Source organism: Pongo abelii, chromosome 13 (assembly GCF_028885655.2).
Source record: "Pongo abelii isolate AG06213 chromosome 13, NHGRI_mPonAbe1-v2.0_pri, whole genome shotgun sequence".
Classification (NCBI taxonomy): Eukaryota; Metazoa; Chordata; class Mammalia; order Primates; family Hominidae; genus Pongo; species Pongo abelii.
In genome coordinates, this window is record NC_071998.2 from 74,083,522 (window position 1) to 74,105,618 (window position 22,097).

The window sequence follows — 22,097 nt, forward strand, 5'->3', positions numbered from 1 at the left end:
GGGGTAATTGAACTATTCATTAGATAAATGCTTTTATGTCACTTTTATTGTTTTCTAGGACACAGAGTAATACCTACCTTGGTTAACAAAAGACCAAAGGAGGTGATGCCAAATGCGGTTAGAAGTGCTTTTAATCAAATAGTTCAAACGAAACACAATTAACACATTGTTTTAAAGCAAATGGACACTTTAAAGTGGTGCTCCTTCCTCTTAAAGTCCCAACAAGAGCTGGATTTAATAGCAGAACCATACAGCCATGACATATGCTGCTATGGTCAACACTCAACCCTAAGTTTGACACCAAAAGATGGCCGCCATTTATTATTGTGACAAAAGGCCAGATTACAAAACGCTGTGTACGGCCTGATCCCAGTTTTACAAAATATTCATACCCATCTATCTACGAGGGGGCGCGGGGAAAGGGGAGTCGTTTTAGGAAGTGCTGCTTATTGCTGCCTGGTGTGGGAAAGTATGAGTCTTATTTTCTGCTTATTCTTTTTACAAGAACATTTTTATAAATGAATGAATGAATGCTTTCCATGGGTGGATGAGGATCTGGCCTGCCAGGGTGAGGCTCCTCTGGAACCGAGGGGCCGGGGCAGTAGAACGACAGGTGGTGAGGCTTTGGGCGGCTCCCTCCAGCCCAAGGAGACGCGAGTGCCAGGCCGGGCGCGCGCTTCACTTCCGGGAAGAGGAAAGAGGGAGGGGAGGGGAGGGGAGGGGAAAAGAAGGGGGAGGAGAGAGAGGCGGGGAGGGTGGGAAAGGGAGGCGGAAAGCATGGAAAAGGGGCGCGGGAAAACGGGGAGGGCGCAGAGGGGCACGGCCCTCACTGCCCCGGCCGGGGCGAGACCGGCTCCGCCCTTTTGGCGCCGGGTAGGCCGGGGCCGGCGGGGCCCGGAAGGCGACGGGAAGGAGCCGAGCTCGGGTCATGGCGGCGCCGGGCGCGCTGCTGGTGATGGGCGTGAGCGGCTCGGGGAAGTAGGTCCGGGAGAGGGCTGGGGGCACCCGGGACAGGTGTTGCGGGCGCGGCGGAGGCCGGACGCGTCGCCGTCCCTGCCGGTGGACTGGGGTCTTGGGGACCCCCCCACCCTTCCCTTTGCAGATGAAGAAACCGAGGCCCGCGGTTGCCGCGCCCTCTCCCCGCCCTCCAGCCTGCTCGCGGGGCGCCCATCCTGGGACCGCATCCGAGCTCCGGGTTCCCGCTCTAAGACGGGGAGGCTGCGCCAACCGCAGGCTCAGGGAGGAAGCCGCTCCTGAAGAGGCGGCTACGGGGCCGCGCAGGTGGAGGCCTAGCGAGCGGCGCGGGGCTAGGTTTCGGGGCGCCTTGTCGGCGCCAGGCGGGAGGGCGCACGGCCTCTAGCGAGAGGACGCAAACCACGGCCCAGGCTCTCACAGACCTTTGGCCATCTGGACACACAGCGGCCTCCTCCTGTGAGGCCCTGGACTTCTCCGATTCGGTTTTGGAAAGTGAATCGTTTTCCCCTTCCTTTCATCAGCTTAACCTGGAAGGAGACAGCGTTAATATGGAGGGTGGCTCCTGAGGGTTTGGAAAGAAAGAAGAGAATTGTGGAAACCACACAGGTAGCCCAGCGTGCTAACTTGGAGACTGAGGAGTTAACATTTGGCTTGCTGTTTAAACCAAAGTCTAACTGTGTCCTTTATCAGAAAAGACAGCTACTGTAGCATTCGACCACAGGCAGCAAAGGACAGAACTTGATCAACTAAAACATCATAACCTTCAAGGGCCTATAGGACCCTTCTAGAATTTTCTGAATCAGGAACGGCCCATGTTGTGGCCTGTGTAGTCAGGTGTATATTAAAGATTTACTTCAGGTAGATGGGTTTTGCTTTCCAAAATTATTGTAGGCTTCTCAGCCACAAAGATAAGAAATCTTGAACCGAAATTGAAATAAAACATGGAGCCCCCAAATCCCTAGCTGCCATACGATTTGAATCAGTTGGAGAATGTAAAATCATTGCCACGGTGTGATGTAACAGGAGTGAAGAGCCCTAGGTCTTGGTTCCGTTGCTGTCTGGCTGTGTGAGCCTGGGCAGTTCATGTACCTCCTCTGAATCTTGGATCAGATGAGGGAGGCCTAATCCCTATGATGTATAGCTTGTGATATTCATGTACTCAGTAATTATGGAGCTCAATCCTTACTCTATGTCATTGTCATATAGCGAAAAGGACAGATAAAATCCCTGCCCTCAAAGGATTTACATTCTGGTATGGGAGACAGAGTAAATGAATATATGTAGTGTGTGAGTTGGTGATAGATGCTCTGGAGTAAGTGGAACAAAGTGCCAGGCAGAGTGGTCAGGGAAGGCTCCTCTGGGGGAGTGGCGTTTCAGCAAAGACCTGCAAGACTTGAGGAATCCACCATGTGGATAGCTGACGAAAGGGCAGGAGAGGCAGAGGGAATGGCAGGTGCAAAGTTCTGAGGCTTAGCTTCTTTTGTTTTTTTTGTTTTTTTTTGAGACAGAGCTTCACTCCTGTTGTCCAGGCTGGAGTGCAGCGGTGCAATCTTGGCTCACTGCAACCTCCGCCTCCCGGGTTCAAGCAATTCTCCTGCCTCAGTCTCCTGAGTAGCTGGGATTACAGGCGCCCGCCACCATGCACAGCTAATTTTTTGTATTTTTAGTAGAGACGGGGTTTCATCATGTTAGCAAGGCTGGTCTCAAACTCCTGACCTCAGGTGATCCACGAGTCTCAGCCCTCCCAAAGTGCAGGGATTACAGGCGTGAGCTACTGTGCCCAGCTAAGGCTTGGCTTCTTTAAGGAGCAGGAAGGAAGCCATTGTGGCTGAGTGAGGGGAAGCATGATGGGAGATGAAGTCAGAAACAATGCAGGTGAAGAGAATGTGGTCATATGCTGGCAATATTTTGAAGGCAGAGTCAGAAAGATGTGTTTATGAACTAGATGTTGGGTGTAAGAAGACGAGAGAGAAGTCAAGGATGATTCAAGATTTTAGGCCTGGGTACTTGGAAGGAGGGAGTTGCCACAAACTGAGATGGGGAAGCAGTAGATAGAGCAGATTTGGAAGACAACCTCAGAAGCTCAGTGTGGGATATGGTGACTTGGACGAGCCAATCAGTGGTCAAGTGGGTGGTGGTTGGATGTCCAAGTCTGAAGTTCAGAGGAGAGGGACTTTAGATCTAACTGTGGGAATCACTGTTATGTGGGTGTACTTAAATATCTAAGGTGTTGAGATTACCAAAGGAGTGCGTGTAGATAAAGAAGCTGGCCAAGAACTGAACCCTGGGGACTTTCAGTGGTGCAGGGTCAGGGAGATGTGTCCAATGTTATTGACTAGCTGAGTAATAAAAAGAAAAAACTTGGGACTTGATTATATTCATCATTGGATATAGCAACGTCAAGTTCTTTAGTGACTTTGTGAACCCCTATTGGAGCCCTACAGGATTTTTTAATTATACTCCATAGCATTTAGAAAAATGTTTATCACAGCCTAATGGCTGAAGAGAACAATAGTCTCAAAACAGAAAGACTCCATTTAGAACACTGTTAAAACACAGTGACCTCAAGCACTAGGTTTGTTACTGTCTTCCCCCACCTGAATGTAAAGGATCATTTTCCTTTTTATTTACTGATACATGTGTCTAGAACAGTTCCTGGCATTTCGTAGATACTCACTAAATACTTGTTGACTTAATGAATGGATGGATGGATGGAAGATGGCAGGCATTTGAGTGGGTGGCAGTGTTAATTTTCTTTATATTTTCACAAACTTAGTGAAGCCACCCTTAACATCTCCTTTCAGGTTTCCTTCTCTTTGCTGATGAAACAAGCTCAGACCTTTTGAATATCTTTCTCATTGATCTGCATCCCTTCCTTCTCCCCCATTAGTCTGTGTTGTCTTTTTGAGTCCCTTGCTCCTGATTTAGACCAACCCACTGGGAGACATATGGACCCCAAATCTTGATTTGTAATCCTGGGTCTGACCAGTATTTTTGGGCCCAGCACTGTGCCTTATTTCTGCCAGGGTCTTTGGTGCATATTCAAGAGTCCAGGTGTTCTCTGGTTTAGACAGACAGTGGTTTTTCTTTTCCCATCTTCTTCCTGACAGTCTACACCCACATCTCTTTATCTCTGCTTTCAAATTATGAGTGCTGGCTGGCATGTTCATTCATGGCTAATCTAACTTGTTTTTTTGTTTTTTGTTTTTTGTGTTTTTTTTTGAGACAGACTCTTACTCTGTCACCCAGGCTGGAGTACAGTGGCGTGATCTCGGCTCACTGCAACCTCTGCCTCCTGAGTTCAAGCGATTGTCATGCCTCAGCCTCCGGAGTAACTGGGGTTACAGGCGTGCACCACCACGCTCAGCTAAGTTTTGTATTTTTAGTTGAGATGGGGTTTTGCCATGTTGGCCGAACTAGTCCCGAACTCCTGGCCTCAAGTGATCCGCCTGCCTCAGCCTCCCAAAGTGCTGGGATTATAGGCATGAGCCACGGGGCCCAACCTAACTTGGTCTTAAGTGTGATTTCTGCCAGGCACACTTCTGGCTTCACCAGCCATGGAGTTTGGCCAGGATGGTCTATTCATCCATAGGCTGCATGTGTCCCTGCACAGCCTTCAATAGAATGAACATAATGGGAAAGGTTTCACTGCTCTGGCAACCTTTGGTTACATCCAGGAGCAGATCTCAGTTTGGTACAAGTGCGTCTAACACCTCTCTGATAGCTTTTTAGTGAAAGAAAGAGGACCTTTGTTAGGCAACAGTATCCAGCTAGAATTTAATCACAGTGTTCTATTTTCATTATATACAGCTTTTCAGGTACCTTCTATTCAAGGCAAGTGATGATAGCTTCTTGTGCAAGGGAATGAAAGAAAGTTTCCTTCTTTAACACACTTATTTAATTTTTAAAAGTGAAGCAATTAAATAAAAACATCAAAATGTTGAGGTGATATGTAAAATTTAAGAAGGCATGATAAAATAGTATGGGGATAGGTAAAAATTAGGAAGATGGTGCTTAAATAATTGGCATTTGGGCAACACTTTAAACATTGAAAGCGAGAAAGCACTTTATGGGTCATTGTCTGCTGGCCTCCACCCCTATCCTATGGTACTAGACTGTTTAGGATGGCTGAGGCCATGTGTCAGTGAGCTTACCATTACATCCTGGGAACTGGTAAGTGCTCAATAAAGAAATGAAATGTAGGTGGATGGACACATCATGTGGCTCAGATCCCTTGTTTTGCAGGTGAGAAAACTGAGGTTTAAAGAAACAGGTGACTTGGCTGGGAACACTCAGTCATTTAGTGGCAGAAGGCAACGGTGGCCCCATCTCCAGTACTGAGTCCCAAGCCCCTTTCACTAGCACATGCTACCTGGTAGAGTATGAACAGATAGTTACCAAATGCTCTACACAGAGAACATTTAACTCTCAGTCTTAACAAGTGCCGGTGATTCGTGAGATATTGACCCATGTCCTTTATTTTACGAGTGTGTCTCTTTTAAACTCCAAAAATGTTTTTATGCTTTTATGAGTGTCCTGAACTTTACACGGGTGCTGCTGGAGATTAAATCCTCCATCAGACCCCTCCATTCAATATTTTCAGCAGAATTTTATCACTTTATGAATTCAACATCCCCACCACAAAAAAAAAAAAAAAAATTACACAACAGGGACCAAAAACTGATTACTGAAGAAAAAACTTGGGTTTAATGAGATCTTATATATTGCCTTTTGAGAAAGAAATAGTGTTAACTAATTATTTCTTCATTGACATTCGTGGGGATCAGCTAAGGCCAGTCTCCAGACTCCACGGTCACGGGCATCACTGCTTTAGGATTACACGGTGATTGGTGTTTAAATTCCTGCTAAGGCAGCAATCCCTTTCCCAGACATCCTTGCACAGAAGGAAGCTCCACACATTGGGCATGGCAGTAACAGGAACATCTGTGTCCTCTCCACAGATCCACCGTGGGCGCCCTGCTGGCATCTGAGGTTAGTAACCTGTCCTAATGCCTTCTGAGTGCTTGTCCCATTGTGTTCTGGTCTCCTTGCATCTCTGCCTTTTTTCTGCTTTGTACAGACACTTCCACATGGCTTTGAACCCCATTGGAGCAATTTTGTTTTTCTCCGTGGTGATTACAAATAGTGATGAATAGGCAGGGTGCGGTGGCTCATGCCTGTAATCCCCACACTTTGGGAGGTGGGCAGATCATGAGGTTAAGAGTTCAAGACCATCCTGGCCAATATAATGAAACCCCGTCTCTACTAAAAATACAAAAATTAGCCGGGCATGGTGGCACGCGCCTACTGTAGTCCCAGCTACTAGGAGGCTGAGGCAGGGGAATCACTTAAACCCGGGAGGTGGAGGTTGCAGTGAGACAAGATTGCGCCACTGTACTCCAGCCTGGTGACAGAGTGAGACTACATTTCAAAAAAAAAAAAAAAAGTAATGAATTAAAGGAGGCTATGGTAGCCCAGTCATGGGGGTTGTGAAATGGCATGACAAGGTGCTTCCCTCCTGGGGGTTGTCCTTGGGGTTGATGGGAACCAGGCAGGTGGTATTGTTTCTACACCTGCCTGTTAGTAACCCCACAATGACTATCACATTGGCCCGTCTGCCTGCCACATACACCCTTTCACTTTGTTCTTAAAGCTGGGATGGAAATTCTATGATGCTGATGACTATCACCCGGAGGAAAATCGAAGGAAGATGGGAAAAGGCATACCGCTCAATGACCAGGTAACAATTGCTGTCTGTGTCCATCACACATATTCCACCTGGGTGACAGGATGAGATCTCTACAGCACTTGCTGCAGTAGAGTTCCTGAGTCCTAAGGTCACTGTACAGGGGCTACAAAGAGCCAGGTGCCCAGTAGATCCTCTACATATGTTAGCTCCAGTCCTGAACAACTGTCTGAACATGGCCCCAGGAACAATGCCACCCTCTGCCCCAGCCTGAACAGGCTCTGCCAAAACACCTTGTTGTGGGATTTTAACCTGCAGAATGTAATTCCTGCGAGGTCAGAGGCTCCCTGTGCCTCATACATGGGGAAGTCCTCATGTTCTCTTCCCAGGTGCTGTCAGCCTACCACCATCTCCGTACTCTAGCATTCACCCCAAAGCCAGAGTGATCTTTGAGAACTCAAAGTTGGCCATGTTTCTTCTGCCTATGACCCTTTAGAGGCTTCCCACTAACCTCAGGATCAAGACCAAACACTTACACTGCTAAGCATGCATGGCATGGCCTCCACATGGCTCCAGCCTCTTTAGGAGCCATGCGCCTCCATATCTCCACTGGAGCTCCCTGGCCTCTTCCAGTCCCTCCCACTGCAACGCTTCTCCCATGGGGCCTTTGTATCCCTGTTCCCTTCTTCCCTGAGCTAGCCCTTCTCATCCTTTGATCTCAGCACCCATGCTGCTTCCTCAGGGAAGTGAAACCTCCATGATGGACTCTCATGGTGCCATTTCACTGTTGCACTTGTCTCTGTGGCAGCTCAACAACTGACGGTCTGAGAATTTGATTAATGTTTGTCTCTGCAACTAGACTTTACCCCTAAAAGGGCAGGGACTGTGGCTGTTTCTGTTAACCATTGTACCCCCCGGGCCTGACACACAGTAAACATCAGAAAATAGTTGTGGCATGTTTTCAAGTGAATGAATGGATGAATAGCACTCTCCTGTGTGCAGGCTGTGAGGCCATCCCCTGGAGTGTCTCACACCAGAGTTACAAACTGTCCTTGCTGGCATAACTGGCCATAGCTCAGGAGAGATGAGGGTAGGTCAAAGGCTGGGGCCACGTACTGTGTGTGTCCAAAGGGCAAGAACGAATGGCCACAGACCAACACTGTTGTTTTCACTTTCAGTGGGGCTGGGCTCACCCCCAAGTGTCCTTTCCCTAGCTCACTGTCTTTTCTTTTTTGTGCCTTGAGCCATTAAACCATTATTAGGTCTATTCTAGAGCACCCCAAGAGTGCACTTCTCTTTGTTATTGGGGGTACAGCTTGAGTTTGCAGTGCTTCAGGCCTTGAATCATCGCAGGTTTGCAACATTCGATTTTAGAAGATAGGGCAACAGAACTATAAAAGAGAGAGTAATAATAATGAGAGTAATAATAGTATAATAGAGTAGTAATAAAAAAGAGTAGTAATAATGTTGATACTAAACTAGAGATAATAAACATAGGCAACCTGGTTCCAACACCAGGCTTGTATGAGCTTGACAAAGAGCTTAGTCTCTCTGTGCCCCATTTTTCTCCTGTGAGGTAGGAATGGTAACAGGATCTATTTGATTGCATTCTTGGGAGTATTAAATGAGATAATACAAAAAATATGCACCAAGAAGTGCCTGTAGCATTCAATAAATATCACATTTTAAAATTATTGCTAACCATACGCATACAACATAAATCATATATACACGCCAATAACCATTTCTAAGGGAGTGTATAAAATATGACTGTGCCAGTGTTATTTTAGGTTTGTCTTTGGTGACTGCAAACAAAAGGTAAGTTAAACAACGAAATAAAGCAACCAAAATTGATAGATTTTAAAATGGAATTTCTGTAGTCTTCCTCTTCTTCACAAGTGATGCTTGTTAAGTGGACTCTATGGATTGGGGGGTAGAATTCAGAAGAGAAATTTATGTACAGGAGAAAAGATTACTGGAAGAGACACAAGTTACTTACTAAATTTTTCCAGAAAAAAAAAACTACAAGCTTGGCAGACCTTAGAGATAACCAAAACAGAGAGATAAGGAGGTAGAACGACAGATGGTTTACATTCTCAAGAGGTAGAACGACAGATGATTTTCATTCTTGATAAGAATCCAATGAGTCTAAGATTGAAGATATGGGTCACAGCTGGGCTGGCACCAACACAGCTCCTGGTTGCCCCGGTAACCAGTCCCCACCCTCCCCACACTGCCCCCATGCTACGAGCTGAGGAAAGCCCCCTGTGGATGGATCAAAGCGTATCCATGTCCAGGTCAGAGGCCCTGATTCTCCCTTGAGGAAGAGTCTAAGCAGGACGTGGGGAGAGTTTTGTGTTCGGAGGGCTCAGAGCTGCAGTCTGTGTAGAACATGTTAAGAGCTCCCTAAGGCTATTTAAATGTAAATTAATTAGGCCAGGCTCAGTGGCTCAAGCCTATAATCCCAGCGCCCCAGGAGGCAGAGGCTGAAGGCCAGGAGCTTGAGACCAGCCTGGGCAACATAGCAAGTCCCTGTTTCTACAAAAACTGAAAAAAAAAAAAAAAAAAAAAAGCCGGTGGTGCATGCCTGTAGTCCCAGCTACTTGGGAGGCTAAGGTGGGAGGATGGCCTAAGCCCAGGAGTTCAAGGGTACAGTGAGCTGTGATTGCACCACTGCACTCCAGCCTGGGGGACAGAGTGAGACCCTGTCTGAAAAAAATATATACAAATTAATTAAAATAGATAAAATGTAAAATCTAGTCCCTGGGTTATACCAGCCACATTTCAAAAGCCCAGTAGCCATGAGTGGCTACTGGCTACCTTATTGGACAGCACAGCTATAGAACATCATTGCAGAAAGCTATGTTGGACAGTGCCAGTCTAGAAACATTCTACCCAAGCTGTGATAAATTATTAGCATTATGATGATATTAATAATAAAGAATTTCAAAGCTACCAGTCAGTGAGTCTCCCCTAGGTGCCCAGCCCACAATGTCCTATCTGAGCCTGCAGTGGCACCTGAATAGCCTTCAACTTCAAAGTCTATTTTAAAAAGAGGGCTTTTTTTGGAAAAAAAAAAAATCCTGAAAAAAATCTCCTGATTATAATTGTAATATTTGCCCTGTATAGAAAATTTGGAAAGTACTAAAAAAATTTTTCACAAAATATATCACCCTTGGTCTCATCTTCCAAAAATACCAATGAATTGAATTTTGGAATCCTTTTTTTGGAAGGGGTCAGTATATAACATTCTATATACTTAACTTTTGCATCAGGTAAAACACACCCATCTCCCCGCCATTCCCACTCCCCACCTTCCTTCCCGTCTCTCTCCACCCATATTCTACCATTATCTGTTCTCTCTTTACCCATCATCCCCTTCCAAAAGACACTTAATTTCTCGAGATGTTTCCATAGGCCAAGAAAGCTTTCTCTAGCCTCATGACATTCTAATTTCACTCTTGGTAGAGCATTCATTGTGCTTACCTCTGAGCACTGGGCTGGGAGTCGGGAGTGCACTGCCTTCCCCATCTTTGCGTGTAGGGACTATCTAGAGCAGGGGTGTCCAGTCGTTTGGCTTCCCTGGGCCACACTGGAAGAAGAATTGTCTTGGGTCACACATAAAATGCACTAACATTAACGATAGCTGATGAGCAAAAAAAAAAAAAAAAAAAAATCACAAAAAAAACTCATGTTTTAAGGAAGTTTACGAATTTATGTTGGGCCATATTCAAAGCCGCAGTAGGGCTTGCGGGCTGTGTGTTATACAGGCTTGATCTAGAGTGTGAAAACCTTGAACATCAGAGCCATAGGCAGAGATGCTAATTTGGATTGCCTCATCTCTTTCTTCTAAAACTTTTGTGTGTGTGTTTGATTTTCATAATTTATTATATTGTCCACAATAACTGTTTGGAAGGCACAGAGCTCAGTGAATTTGCTCTAATATCTCCTTGTTCCAATTTCTTCACTGTAGAGAGATCTCAATTCCCCCCTTTCTTCATTATGAACATAAAATTTGGAGCTCATGTGTCTAGGTCCTTCCTAGCACCTTTACAATAACGTCCACACTCCTTAGCAGGCCAGTCAAAGTCTTGAAATTATCTTTATCTTTCAAGATTTACTCTTTCCAAGGCCTGATCAAGATTGGCCTGTCCTCCGGGCACAGTGGCTCATGCCTGTAATCCCAGCACTTTGGGAGGCTGAGGCGGGCAGATCACGAGGTCAGGAAATCGAGACCATCCTGGCTAACACGGTGAAATCCCATCTCTACTAAAACTACACAAACAAAATTAGCCGGGTGTGGTGGCAGGTGCCTGTAGTCCCAGCTACTCGGGAGGCTGAGGCGGGAGAATGGCGTGAACCCAGGAGGTGGAGCTTGCAGTGAGCCGAGATCACACCACTGCACTCCAGCCTGGGTGACAGAGCGAGACTACATCTCAAAAATAAAAAAATAAATAAAAGAAGATTGGCCTGTCCTCCTGCTGTGTTATCATAGCCCTTCTTAGTATATCTCCCACAGCCCTCATCACTGCCCTGCGGGTGACTTCATAGATCACTCATTTGCCTCTTCTCTTTGAGGACAGGAACCACACCATTCATATTTATCCCCAGTGCTCACTCAGTATGGTGCTTTGCACCATATTTAGTGTTTGTGGAATTAAGGCCCAGTGCCTACCAAATTCATGAATTTAAACTCTTTCAAAAATTCAGAGTTGGAAATAAGTACTGTTTATTTCAACTGTTAAATCAACCAAAAAAGAGTTTATTCCTTTTCTTATTTAAATCCCAGAGCAGCTCAATGAATCATATATGATCCCCACTTTACAAATGAACAAAGAGAGGTGCAGAGAAATTAAGTAACTTGAGCAAAGCCACACAGCAAAGGGAGTCTTTCTAACTTCAAAGATCATACTTTTCCTACTGTGTTAAAGGCCCTGATCATCCAACCATTAAACAAATGATTCACAAGAAGTGAATCAAGGTTGGTTAAATTGAGAGAAAAGGGTTAGAGAGAGGGTGAGAATGACAGCAGGAATGAGAGGGGCAGTTCCCCGCAAGCGCATCCATGATAGGGGTTAGGCTTTAAGGATGTTTGAGGCACTGACTTAAAGGGTGGTCATGACAGCACTGACATGGTGGCCTGGCTTGCAGCAGGTCAGGCACTAGAACTTGAATTTCCACACTGGCGCTGCCTTGGAAAAAACCTTTCTCCTTGTGGCTTTATGGGAATCTCCAAAGAAAATTCATAATCATTTAATTATGATTCACTATTTGGAAATTTCAGGAATAATGTTCAAAGTGCTGCTCTTTTATTTCCAACCCTCTCTATTGTTTTTATGACTGATGGACACAGTCCTTACTGGTGCATGGCCATTAGTCTGGTCTGCCATAAATTCTGATAGGGTGGATGTCTAAAAGCACCTATTTTTGTTTAAATAGTTTTATATTTATGTTTACTATGGCTTTCATAGTTGAGATTCTGAAAAATTTTATTATGACTAGATGAAGCAATGTGCTTTATTATTGACTAAAGCATCCATTAAGGCACTATTAAAACAATGAAAAAACATGTATTCAAAGTAAAGCTCTATTTCTTTGTACACAAGATAGAAAACTTATTACCCAAATATGTTTTCTGTAATTTTTAATTTGTTTGTTTCATTCTTATGAAATGTTTCAGGCACACAGAAAGTATAACGAATAAGATAGTCAACACTCAGCTTAATGAAAAGTATATTTGTTTCCTAAGCCATAAAATAATACAGAGATTGATCTCCATTTCCACAGCACAAGCAAATAGAAATATTTGTGCAGATGGAATGGCAGAATGTATAATCTGAGCAAAATAGCAAAATGCAAGTTTGTGCCTCTGCTAATAAGAAAGAAATTCTGGTATTTAAACAAATTGTCCTCTCTCTTTGGTTCACCCCAAACTCATTATGAACATTTACTCGTGCCAAAAAAAAATTAATTCTTTTCTGTGTATTTCATCTCTGAGTCAGTCCTAATTCATAGTTCAAATTGCCTCTTAACTCTAAGTAGACATGTGATCATGTAAATTAGCATTCAGCCCTCAGAACTTTCCAATCACTTCCTCTTCTAAAGCATTCTTCTTGCTGAATGGAGATTCGCAGCCCACGGCACTACTTTTAAATAAAGTCTTAAAGTCCCATCCAGAGACTTCTACAATGACGAGGGGTGCACCTTGGAAAAGGCTGGTTGACTACCCAGCTGGGACTCCAGGGCTGGCTGTCTGTCTTGCAGGCCCAGCCCCCTTGATATTGTCAACACATTGAACATGGATTCATCTGTCATGTGAGACCCTTACCAATCAGGTTTACAAGTTCCTGCATAAACCAAAATGCCAGTTGATTAATGGTACCAAAAGAAATACAACTGTCATGTGGCCTGTAACAATCACATTAGTACCCACATTTTCAGAAACCAACATACAGAGGTTTCTTAGTGAACATGGGAGAGTTAGGACCAAAGAATCCAGTGGCGCGAGACCATGCATTAGTAGGAAAAGGCTTGCTAATGAGAATACGATGTTCAAAGGCCAATGGCCAAGGCACCATGTCCGCTGGACAGTGCTTCACATTTCAATCTACAGTGCCCTGCTCTGGCCTTCTTGCCTACCCAGCCTGCCTGGGACAGACATGCTTCCTCTAGGTATGTGAAAATATTAAGATGGATCACAGTGATGTCTTGCTAGCCTGGGAGTCATTCTAACTCCTTCACATGACCTTACACATCACTGCCCCTTCCTTTTAACTGTTGATCTTTCAATTTAACCCTTAGAGAACAATCTTATTTCCTTCTTTTCCAAGTCCTTAGGAAAGCACCTCACTGTGGCCCTCATTTTCTCAAAGACAAATCCTTTGACTCATAGCTTTATAGAAGTTGACATAATTTCTCTGATTTGAAGGCAGATGCCTCCATTTTCATGTAAAACATACTCTGGGGTTAGAAATCAGTCCCCTAAATGCTTATTCTATGCAGGCCAGTATGTGCCACATTCTTATAGGATTGAATCCCAGAGTGGGAAGTAGAACCTCCTGCTAATGTGGGAGGCTTCAAGGCCCAGTGCCTTCTTTCATTACAACGGTCTGTCAGAGGAGCTGTTTTAGAAAATATATCCAAGAGTGTTTTTTTATAAAAAGCTGATATATAGCAGTATTATCTTTTTCATCTCTATTAGCCTGTGAATGTAGTAGAAAAGCTTGGCTAATTACAAGGGGAATAAGAGAAAGAAAGGAATTTAGAAAGATGAGTTCAAATGGTACCTTAGGAATTACTCAAACTTAGAGTGATCATATCTAGGGTATTGGACCAAAAGCACCCAGAACAGTGGCTGGGTCTCCCTACACACACAATAAGCACTTATAAATGGATAAAGGAAAGTGGAAATCCAAATTTGTGCTTGAAAGGGCAGCTTCTCCCCAGGGGCAATTTTCCATCAAAAAATACTTCAGAGGTCAGTCAATCCAGCTAATTATCCCTGTAGCCTATAATCCTTGACAGCCTTCTTCCCCATTCCCCACCATAAGCCCAGAAAACACTGAATTGCAATGGTAGTTTCAAGTTGCATAAATGTAGACTGTCCAACATCTAGTTTTTAGTAGGATGCCCTAGAAAACCTTGCCAATAATAAGCATTAAATATATACACTCTTCTCCAAGAGTACATAAAGTCTCGTCATATATTCTAACATTAATAACTTTATTTTGTGTTTTCTTAACCACAAAACAAAGACATTTTCTGACATACACAAAGACAGAAGGGCAGATTGTCAACTTCTCAGTCTAATGGAGAAATTTCAAAAACCTTTCTTGAAAATTTACACAGCAAGCAGACAAAAGAAATTATGAGTAAGGATACAGAAGATTTGAATAAATGCATTAAGTCTGATATAGGCATTAATGAAAAGTAAATAACCACATTATTTTCAAGTATATGTGGGACATTTATAAAAATTGACCATGTGGTCTGCAAACATGGAGCTGGTAAGCCTCATCATCTTGTTCCTGCATTTACAAAAAACCACACTTGTTTCACTAAATACACCTCCCAGACAAGTGCTAACATAAACAGATGTTTCATTTGTTAAGTACATTTCAGCTCTAAGTACATACATGACAGTAACTGTTGTGATTTGAGTAATGATTTATGTTAATTATGTAGCTATTGACATTTAGATTATAATTTGTGTAAATTGTGTGCCTGTCATCATTTGATCTGTACATTTTGTGATTTTTGTAGCTATTACATTTGAACTCCTAAGTGATCTCTGGTTAAATAGTGTGTGCATGGAAGTAAAGTCTTAGAGTTCTATGATTAGTAAACTTATGGGACCCTCAATCCTACATTAGCACGCAGTGCTTTAAAAATAATCTTTTATTTGATATGAAGAAAAATAAATATTATTTCTAATTCTCCTCTTCCTTCTATGGAGGGTGGATCCAGGTAACTAGAGGGTTTTTGACTTGCTGAGCACAAAGTGATAGCCTTGGTAGAATGACCTTGCAGTTACTGAAGATTGAATTACTGTGAATAAGAAATGGCCTGAGCCCAGGGGAGATACCCAGGAGCTAAAGGTGGTTACCCAGAGCTGGAGAGCTTAAAAGGCTCCTCATGGAAAAGATCAAAGGAAAATAAAAATGGCCAAAGTCCAGAGCAAAATGAGAACATCTCATGTGCCAAAATCAAAGTGTGGCAAGGCTGAACTAAACCAGAATAACCCACTCCCCCACATTTTTTGACTGTATAAAAGCCAGGAGAGCAGGAGGCTGAGGTTTTGATGAGCCTGTAGAGATGGAAGATAAGATTGTAAGCCTGTATGAAGCATGGAGCTGGACCTGAGTATCTTACATAAAGTCTTGTTGTTGTTGTTAGCATTGATGTCAAGTAGTAGAATATAAAGTCCTTATATAAGGGCTGTCTTTGAATGAGGACTAAAAATATTGCCACCCACTGAACTCAAAAGGAGCAAAAAATCTAGCTGCCTCCCTGGGCCACAGGTGGGAAAAAACAATCATCCTTGAGAAACCTGAGCCCCGGCTACACCCAAATTCACATTATATGACAAGAGAGACCAAGCTTATAAACTGATATAAAACTGTTCTAGAATTGGTGAAACTGCCTGTGAAAGTGTATCCAAAACTTAGGACTCCCATAAAGGAAAAAAAAATCCTTTGCTGAAGATGAAACTACAATCAAAAACTATAAACTGTATGGGAAAATGGACCACTATGAGAGAGAATCAGCAAAAACACTAATGGTAAGATGTCGTACTCCAAGAACTAGACATAATAGAATTAAATGGAAGACAAGAACAGGAAAATTTGAAAAAGAAGGAAATAAAAATATTAGAAATAAAACATAATCAATAGATGGATTAAACAATAAACTAGTACAGCTGAAGAGAGAACTAGTGAATTAGAAGAAAAGCAGATTGGAGGATATTACCCAGGATGAAGAAGAGAGCTAAACAGAAAATATTCAAGAAAAATGAATAGATGTGTATGATAAAATGTCAAACTTCCCGTATAGCTAAAAGGAACCCAAGTAAATAGAATAAGAGAAAGGCTATATTCAAATAGGTAGTAACAACTTTCCAGGGTATGAGTACTCACACTGAATGTGCAAAATGAGTCCTGAGCAGGACAAGAATAAAACTGCAAAGCCGTTCAAAGACAAAGAGGCTTTTTCCTACCTAAAGCTACCAGAGATAAGATATATTTTCTAAAGGATTGCCTAATACACTAAAAGAGACTTCTCAACAATAAAGGCCCAAACAAAATGAACTAATTATTCAAACTATTGAAAAATAATGGTCATCCAAGAATTCTTCACCAACTAACAAAATCTTATTCACAAGTAAGCACAAAATAAAGACATTTTCTAACATACACAAAGACAGAAGGGTGGACTGTCAACTTCTCAGTCTAATGGAGGAATTTCAAATAACTTGAAAAATTGTTACATAAAGTAGACAAAAGAAATTATTAGTAAGAATATAGAAGATTTGAATAAATGCATCAAGCTTGACATAGGCATTAATGAAAAATAATATTCTTTTTAAGTACATGTGGGACATTTATAAAAATTGACATGTACTAGACCACAAAGAGTATTGCCACAAATTTCAAAGAATCAGTATCATACCACTCACATTTTTTACTATAATGAACTGTAAATCAATAATAAAAATGCACACACATCACCAAAATGGTTGGGAACTCTAAAAATAAATAAGCAAATTTTTTAAAAAATTAACATTCATATAAATAATTTATGTTGTCATAATGGAAATTATAGAATATTAAGTAATATACAACAAAAGTACTATCAATTAAAATTTGTGGGATGCAGTTACAACATTACTTAGAGGGAAACTAGCCTCTAAATACATTTTTGGGAAATAACAGGAATGAAAAGTAACGAGCTAGTTGCTCAGTTCAAGTAGAAAAAAATAAATGCAGGAAATAATAGAAATGAATGCTAGTGAAAACAAACTGGGCACATGTTCTCAGGATCTCCTGAGGGCTGTGTCATGGAGAAAAATAAACTATGAACAAAAGCTAGTTGTTTGACAAAATAAAAATAGATCTCTGGTGAGACTGATCAAGAAGAAAGAAGCACAATTGAGATGAATAATGAAAAGAGGGATGTGGAAAACCTGATGCCAGTAAATTTGAAGACTTAGACAAAATTGGATAATTTCAATGAAAAATATCAAGACTGGGGAAAATGGGGTTGGATGGCAGTGATCTAGTGGCAGATACTGCTTAGGGACACCTGCTTTTTCCCCAGTGAAATTGTGACCATTCTGGTGCTGCATTTGGCTTAAGCAGCAGAAGGTCCAGAGAGCTGTATAATTTATAGTAAGGGCATGGATTGTTTATGTTACTCCTTTGAAGTAATGACAAAGGTGATAAAAAGTGACTATCTTGTACAGCAAGTGTAACCTACAGATATGAACTGTGTTCAAGGTTCTGGAGGCCTGGAAGCTGGGCTGAAATGAGCTGAATCTGCTCCTGCTGTGTGGCTGCCTGGCTTCCACCAAGTTCCTGATTCTTTAGCCAAGGAAGAGGATGCAGTAAGAGATGGGAAGGGCAGGGAGGGTGGCTCACCTGTCTAAGTGTGGTCTCTTCCTGCCATCATAAATGTTGTAGCTACCAAAAGTGAATCAAGAATAGAAAACCTGAATACAATACAATGCTCATTAAAGAAACTGAATCTGTAATGAAAGATCTCCCCTCAAAAAAGGCCCCAGGCCCAGAGGGTTTTTCAGATGAGTTTTATCAAACATAATATATTATATACAAGCTGTTTGAAAGAACAGGACAAAAGGGAAAACTATCCTACTCATTTTATAAAGCTAGTAAAGCCTCGATACCAACATTTAATATGGACCATATTTTTAAAATATAGGCCCATCTCAAGTATATAAAATCAAAAATTCTAAATAAAATGGTAGTAATCAAATGCCTAAAAGCAAGGACTTTTAAAAACACATCATGTTTCCGGAATCAGCTTCAAAATAATCTAGGATGGGATTATTTGGGATGTGGGATGTGGTTGGGGGCATACGTATAACAAGACTAATAGTGGGTTGAAAATAGCTGAAGCCGGCCGAGGCTCACACCTGTAATCCCAGAACTTTGGGAGGCCAAGGCGGGTGATCACCTGAGGTCAGGAGTTCGAGACCAGCCTGACCAACATGGAGAAACCCCATCTCTACTAAAAATACAAAATTAATTAGTCGGGTATGGTGGTGCATGCCTGTAATCCCAGCTACTCAGGAGGCTGAGGCAGGAGAATCGCTTGAACCCAGAAGGCAGAGGTTGCGGTGAGCCGAGATCGTGCCATTGCACTCCAGCCTGGGCAACAAGAGCGAAACTCCATCTCAAAAGAAAATTGCTGAAGCTGGGTATTGGTATACAGAGGTTTGCTTTGTACTGTTTTGTCTGCTTTTCAGTGTGTTTAAATTTTTCAATAATAGAAAGGTTTTTTTGTTTTGTTTTCCAATGCATTATGGCCAATAATCAGGATTTGCACCAGGAAGGAGAGAATTTACTTGTCTCAGGAAGATTTCTTTGTGAAACACTGTAGCATGTGCTACATAAATTTCATCTGTCTTCTCTTTGGCAAAAATATAAATTTCTTAAAATAATTTTATCTGAGGGGAATTTTGTTCTTTGGAGGGTTTGAAGAATAGGACCAGGGGACAGCTGACGTAAGGGTTTATGCGAATATCTCTCTGCATTTGAGATCAGAGATACCTAAAGAATACATGCAGTGCAATAAAAGATTTGTAAACATATCAGAACCAGGGAGGACACATGTAAAATGGGGAGATTAAGAATGGGGAGATACATATTGGTACTTTAGGGCAATTTTTATTATCATGAAAAGAGCCACTGACACCAGCCGAAAGAAAATGTTTCTGCCCAGCGGCTGGCCCCTCAGCCTTGTGTGTGGCCCACTTCTCACACCACTGAGCTCTCACTGGACCTTAACATTTGTGAACATGATATAACTATGTTTCTCTACAAACAAACAATACCTGGAGAAGTCACGTTGTGTCTGGGTTTTTGGTTTTGTTTTTTTCAGGACCGGATTCCATGGCTCTGTAACTTGCATGACATTTTACTAAGGTAAGAGACCACCGGGCCTTGGCATAAGCCAAAGCCAGCAGGTAAAGAAAACCCTCAGAAAAGACAGGGAAAAAAAATACACTCCTGAAATCACAACTGACTGATGGTAAAGGATTCTAGAAACTGACTGCACTTCCATCAAGTAACCACAATGATTTCAACCAGCCACAGGCAGCATGGAGTTGAGTCGGGCTCTGGAGACAAAACTTCTAGACAGCTCCACACAGTTACTAGCTAGCAGTCTTGATCAGCCATTTGGTTTCCATAAGTCTGTTTCTTCATCAGTAAAATGGGAATTAATATAGTTCCTACTCACAGATTATTGTAAGGAGTAAGTGAGTTGGTGAGTGGGCAACAGAACAGTATCTGATACATAGTAAGTGCTCAAAAAGTGTCCACTGATGCCACTTCTGTTATTGCCTATCTCAGTCATCAATTTTTCTTCCCTTTACTTCAAGCTGTGACTACCAGGAAGGCCTGAGGTCATTTGTGAGTGAACAGGTAATTAGCCACCAGGATTAGAGTCCACATTGCCCAGCTCTGCAGCATGCCCCTAAGCGAACAGGGTCCCCCCCAACAGCACCCATCTGTGGGCCTGACCCCAGTGGAAATCGTGGTCGGGACATGGAGAAGGATAAGGAAAAGGCAGGGAGTGGGTTACGGATCTTGCTTTCTAAGATGAAGTCATATTTTATCCATCTAAAACCATCTGGGCCATACGAAGTTTAGACTTAAATGAACATAAATTCAGTTTGCTTTTTTCATACCCGTTGACATGGCTGGCAGCCCTGTCTTTGCATGGGCTGAGTTTTGATTTAGGGGTTTATGGTTCTGGGTTTCAAGGTTTGAAAATTTTTGCCTACCTGGGTCTCTAACATAATACACTCATGAGAGTCTATTTTTACCGTACTGTCATTTCATAGTCATAAAAAGGAGTATGGCTTCATTTTTATATTTGCTAGCCATGTATTGGCTGTAAAAAAAAAAAAAAAAAAAAAAAAAAAAAGCAGGGGAGGCCCCTTCCTTCAGAACTTTCATTCTGAAGAGAACTTTATACTGGATCCCCAAGCCAGCCCCAAGCCAGAATTTATGCACCACCTCTTAACTCTAGAATCCTGTCCTGACCCCAGGATGACTGCCTCCCACACTCAGCAGCCAAGTGGAAGCTGTGGCTCACTCTCCTGTGTGGTCTCTGGCTGCACTGGTTTCCCCTTATTGCTGCTGTGTCTGCCTCTGTTTCTGGCTGAAGTTTTTTCCTTAGTGCATCCCTAGGAACCTCTCATATTCTGCTCACCTTGCCTACAGAGAGGCTGATGCTCCCTTCTCTCCTGCTTTCTCCAGCTCTGCATTGCACCTGGCAACTCCCCCAGACACTGTAGAGTAGGAATGGGGAGAATCCAGTTGTAGAACACAGATCCCTGAACATCCTGCAGAGGACCTGAGCTTAGCTGTTTGCATGGCACAGGGGCGTGCCAGCAGCCCTGTGTCCACACGCTGAGACAGAGCAACGTCTGGCATCCATCAAAGGAGAACTAACACTTACTGAGCATATCTGTGTATCAGAGATCTCGAACAGTGTTTTTCCTTTTGACATTATCTATGAGCAAGTACCCTAGGTAGCCCCACTTAACAGATGATGAACTGACGCTCAGAGAGGTAAATGCCTTCGCCCAAGATTGTTCACTTTACTAGCAGAAGATCTTTAACTCGACGCTAGGACTGCCTGATGCTTAAACACCATTTTCTAATGCCTTCCACTGGCAGGAAGTAGGACTAGAGTCCTGCACCTAGAATTGACAGAGGTTACTTTAAATGTCTTCATTCTTTAGCCTCCCTCTTTTTTTTTTTTTTTTTTTCTTTTTCTAAACAGAGATGTAACCTCGGGACAGCATGTGGTTCTAGCCTGTTCAGCCCTGAAGAAAATGTACAGAGACATATTAACACAAGGAAAAGATGGTGTAGCTCTGAAGTGTGAGGAGTCGGGAAAGGAAGCAAAGCAGGCTGAGATGCAGCTCCTGGTGGTCCATCTGAGTGGGTCGTTTGAGGTCATCTCTGGACGCTTACTCAAAAGAGAGGGACATTTTATGCCCCCTGAATTATTGCAGTCGCAGTTCAAGACTCTGGAGCCCCCAGCAGCTCCAGAAAACTTTATCCAAATAAGTGTGGACAAAAATGTTTCAGAGATAATTGCTACGATTATGGAAACCCTAAAAATGAAATGAGAATCATTTTGTATCAGTGGTCCAAACAGAATTAAGCATAAATCATCGTGCCATCCCAAACCTCGTTCCAGCCGCCTTGCCCATACTAGATTCTAAATGTTTCTAAAGGCAAACCCCAATGTGTCAAGACAGACTTGTTTAGGTGTAATTTTAGGAATTATGCTGGTTCATCGGGAAGCAGAGGGGGAGTTTTAAAAGTCAAGCTTAAATTGAAGTTTAAATTCATCTATAACCAAATCAAATGATGAGAGGAAATTCTGTAATTGATGCTGGAAATTGTTACATTGTTTAGAACATTCTTGCTCATGTCCGTATTTGCACAAATAAATGAAACTTGGCTGTCCTTGGCATTCCCTGGAAATTGATGTTGGAAGTATAAACATGTATATAATCTACCCACCACCCAGCACACCACACACCTCCTAATCCTCTCTCTGTCCTGGAGCTGTGGTTCAGAATAGTGGCTCTTAAGCTAACGTCTCAAAAGGTAGTCATTGCAGAACAAGCAAACTTTGTTCAGTTCCTTAAATGGCATAATGCAAACATACTTAC

The 22,097-nt window shown here is 42.7% G+C and overlaps 1 protein-coding gene across 5 annotated transcripts; it reads left to right on the forward strand.

Moving 5' to 3' along the window:
• The first annotated feature begins 782 nt into the window (after window positions 1-782).
• Window positions 783-21,895, forward strand: IDNK (IDNK gluconokinase). 5 transcript variants are annotated; one of them, XM_063714260.1, is made up of 6 exons: window positions 1,204-1,281; window positions 1,497-1,581; window positions 5,937-5,967; window positions 6,629-6,715; window positions 19,280-19,323; window positions 21,194-21,895. In XM_063714260.1, exons 4-6 carry the CDS (start codon window positions 6,686-6,688, stop codon window positions 21,543-21,545), a joined length of 426 nt encoding a protein of 141 aa, XP_063570330.1. In that variant the 5' UTR covers window positions 1,204-1,281; window positions 1,497-1,581; window positions 5,937-5,967; window positions 6,629-6,685; the 3' UTR covers window positions 21,546-21,895. The 5 variants fall into 5 exon arrangements, with proteins under 5 accessions (XP_002819947.2, XP_009242823.1, XP_009242824.1 ...); XM_002819901.6 differs by lacking the exons at window positions 1,204-1,281; window positions 1,497-1,581 and adding an exon at window positions 783-978; XM_009244549.4 differs by lacking the exons at window positions 1,204-1,281; window positions 1,497-1,581 and adding an exon at window positions 804-978 and having other exon boundaries at window positions 5,865-5,967.
• The last annotated feature ends 202 nt before the right edge of the window (window positions 21,896-22,097 follow it).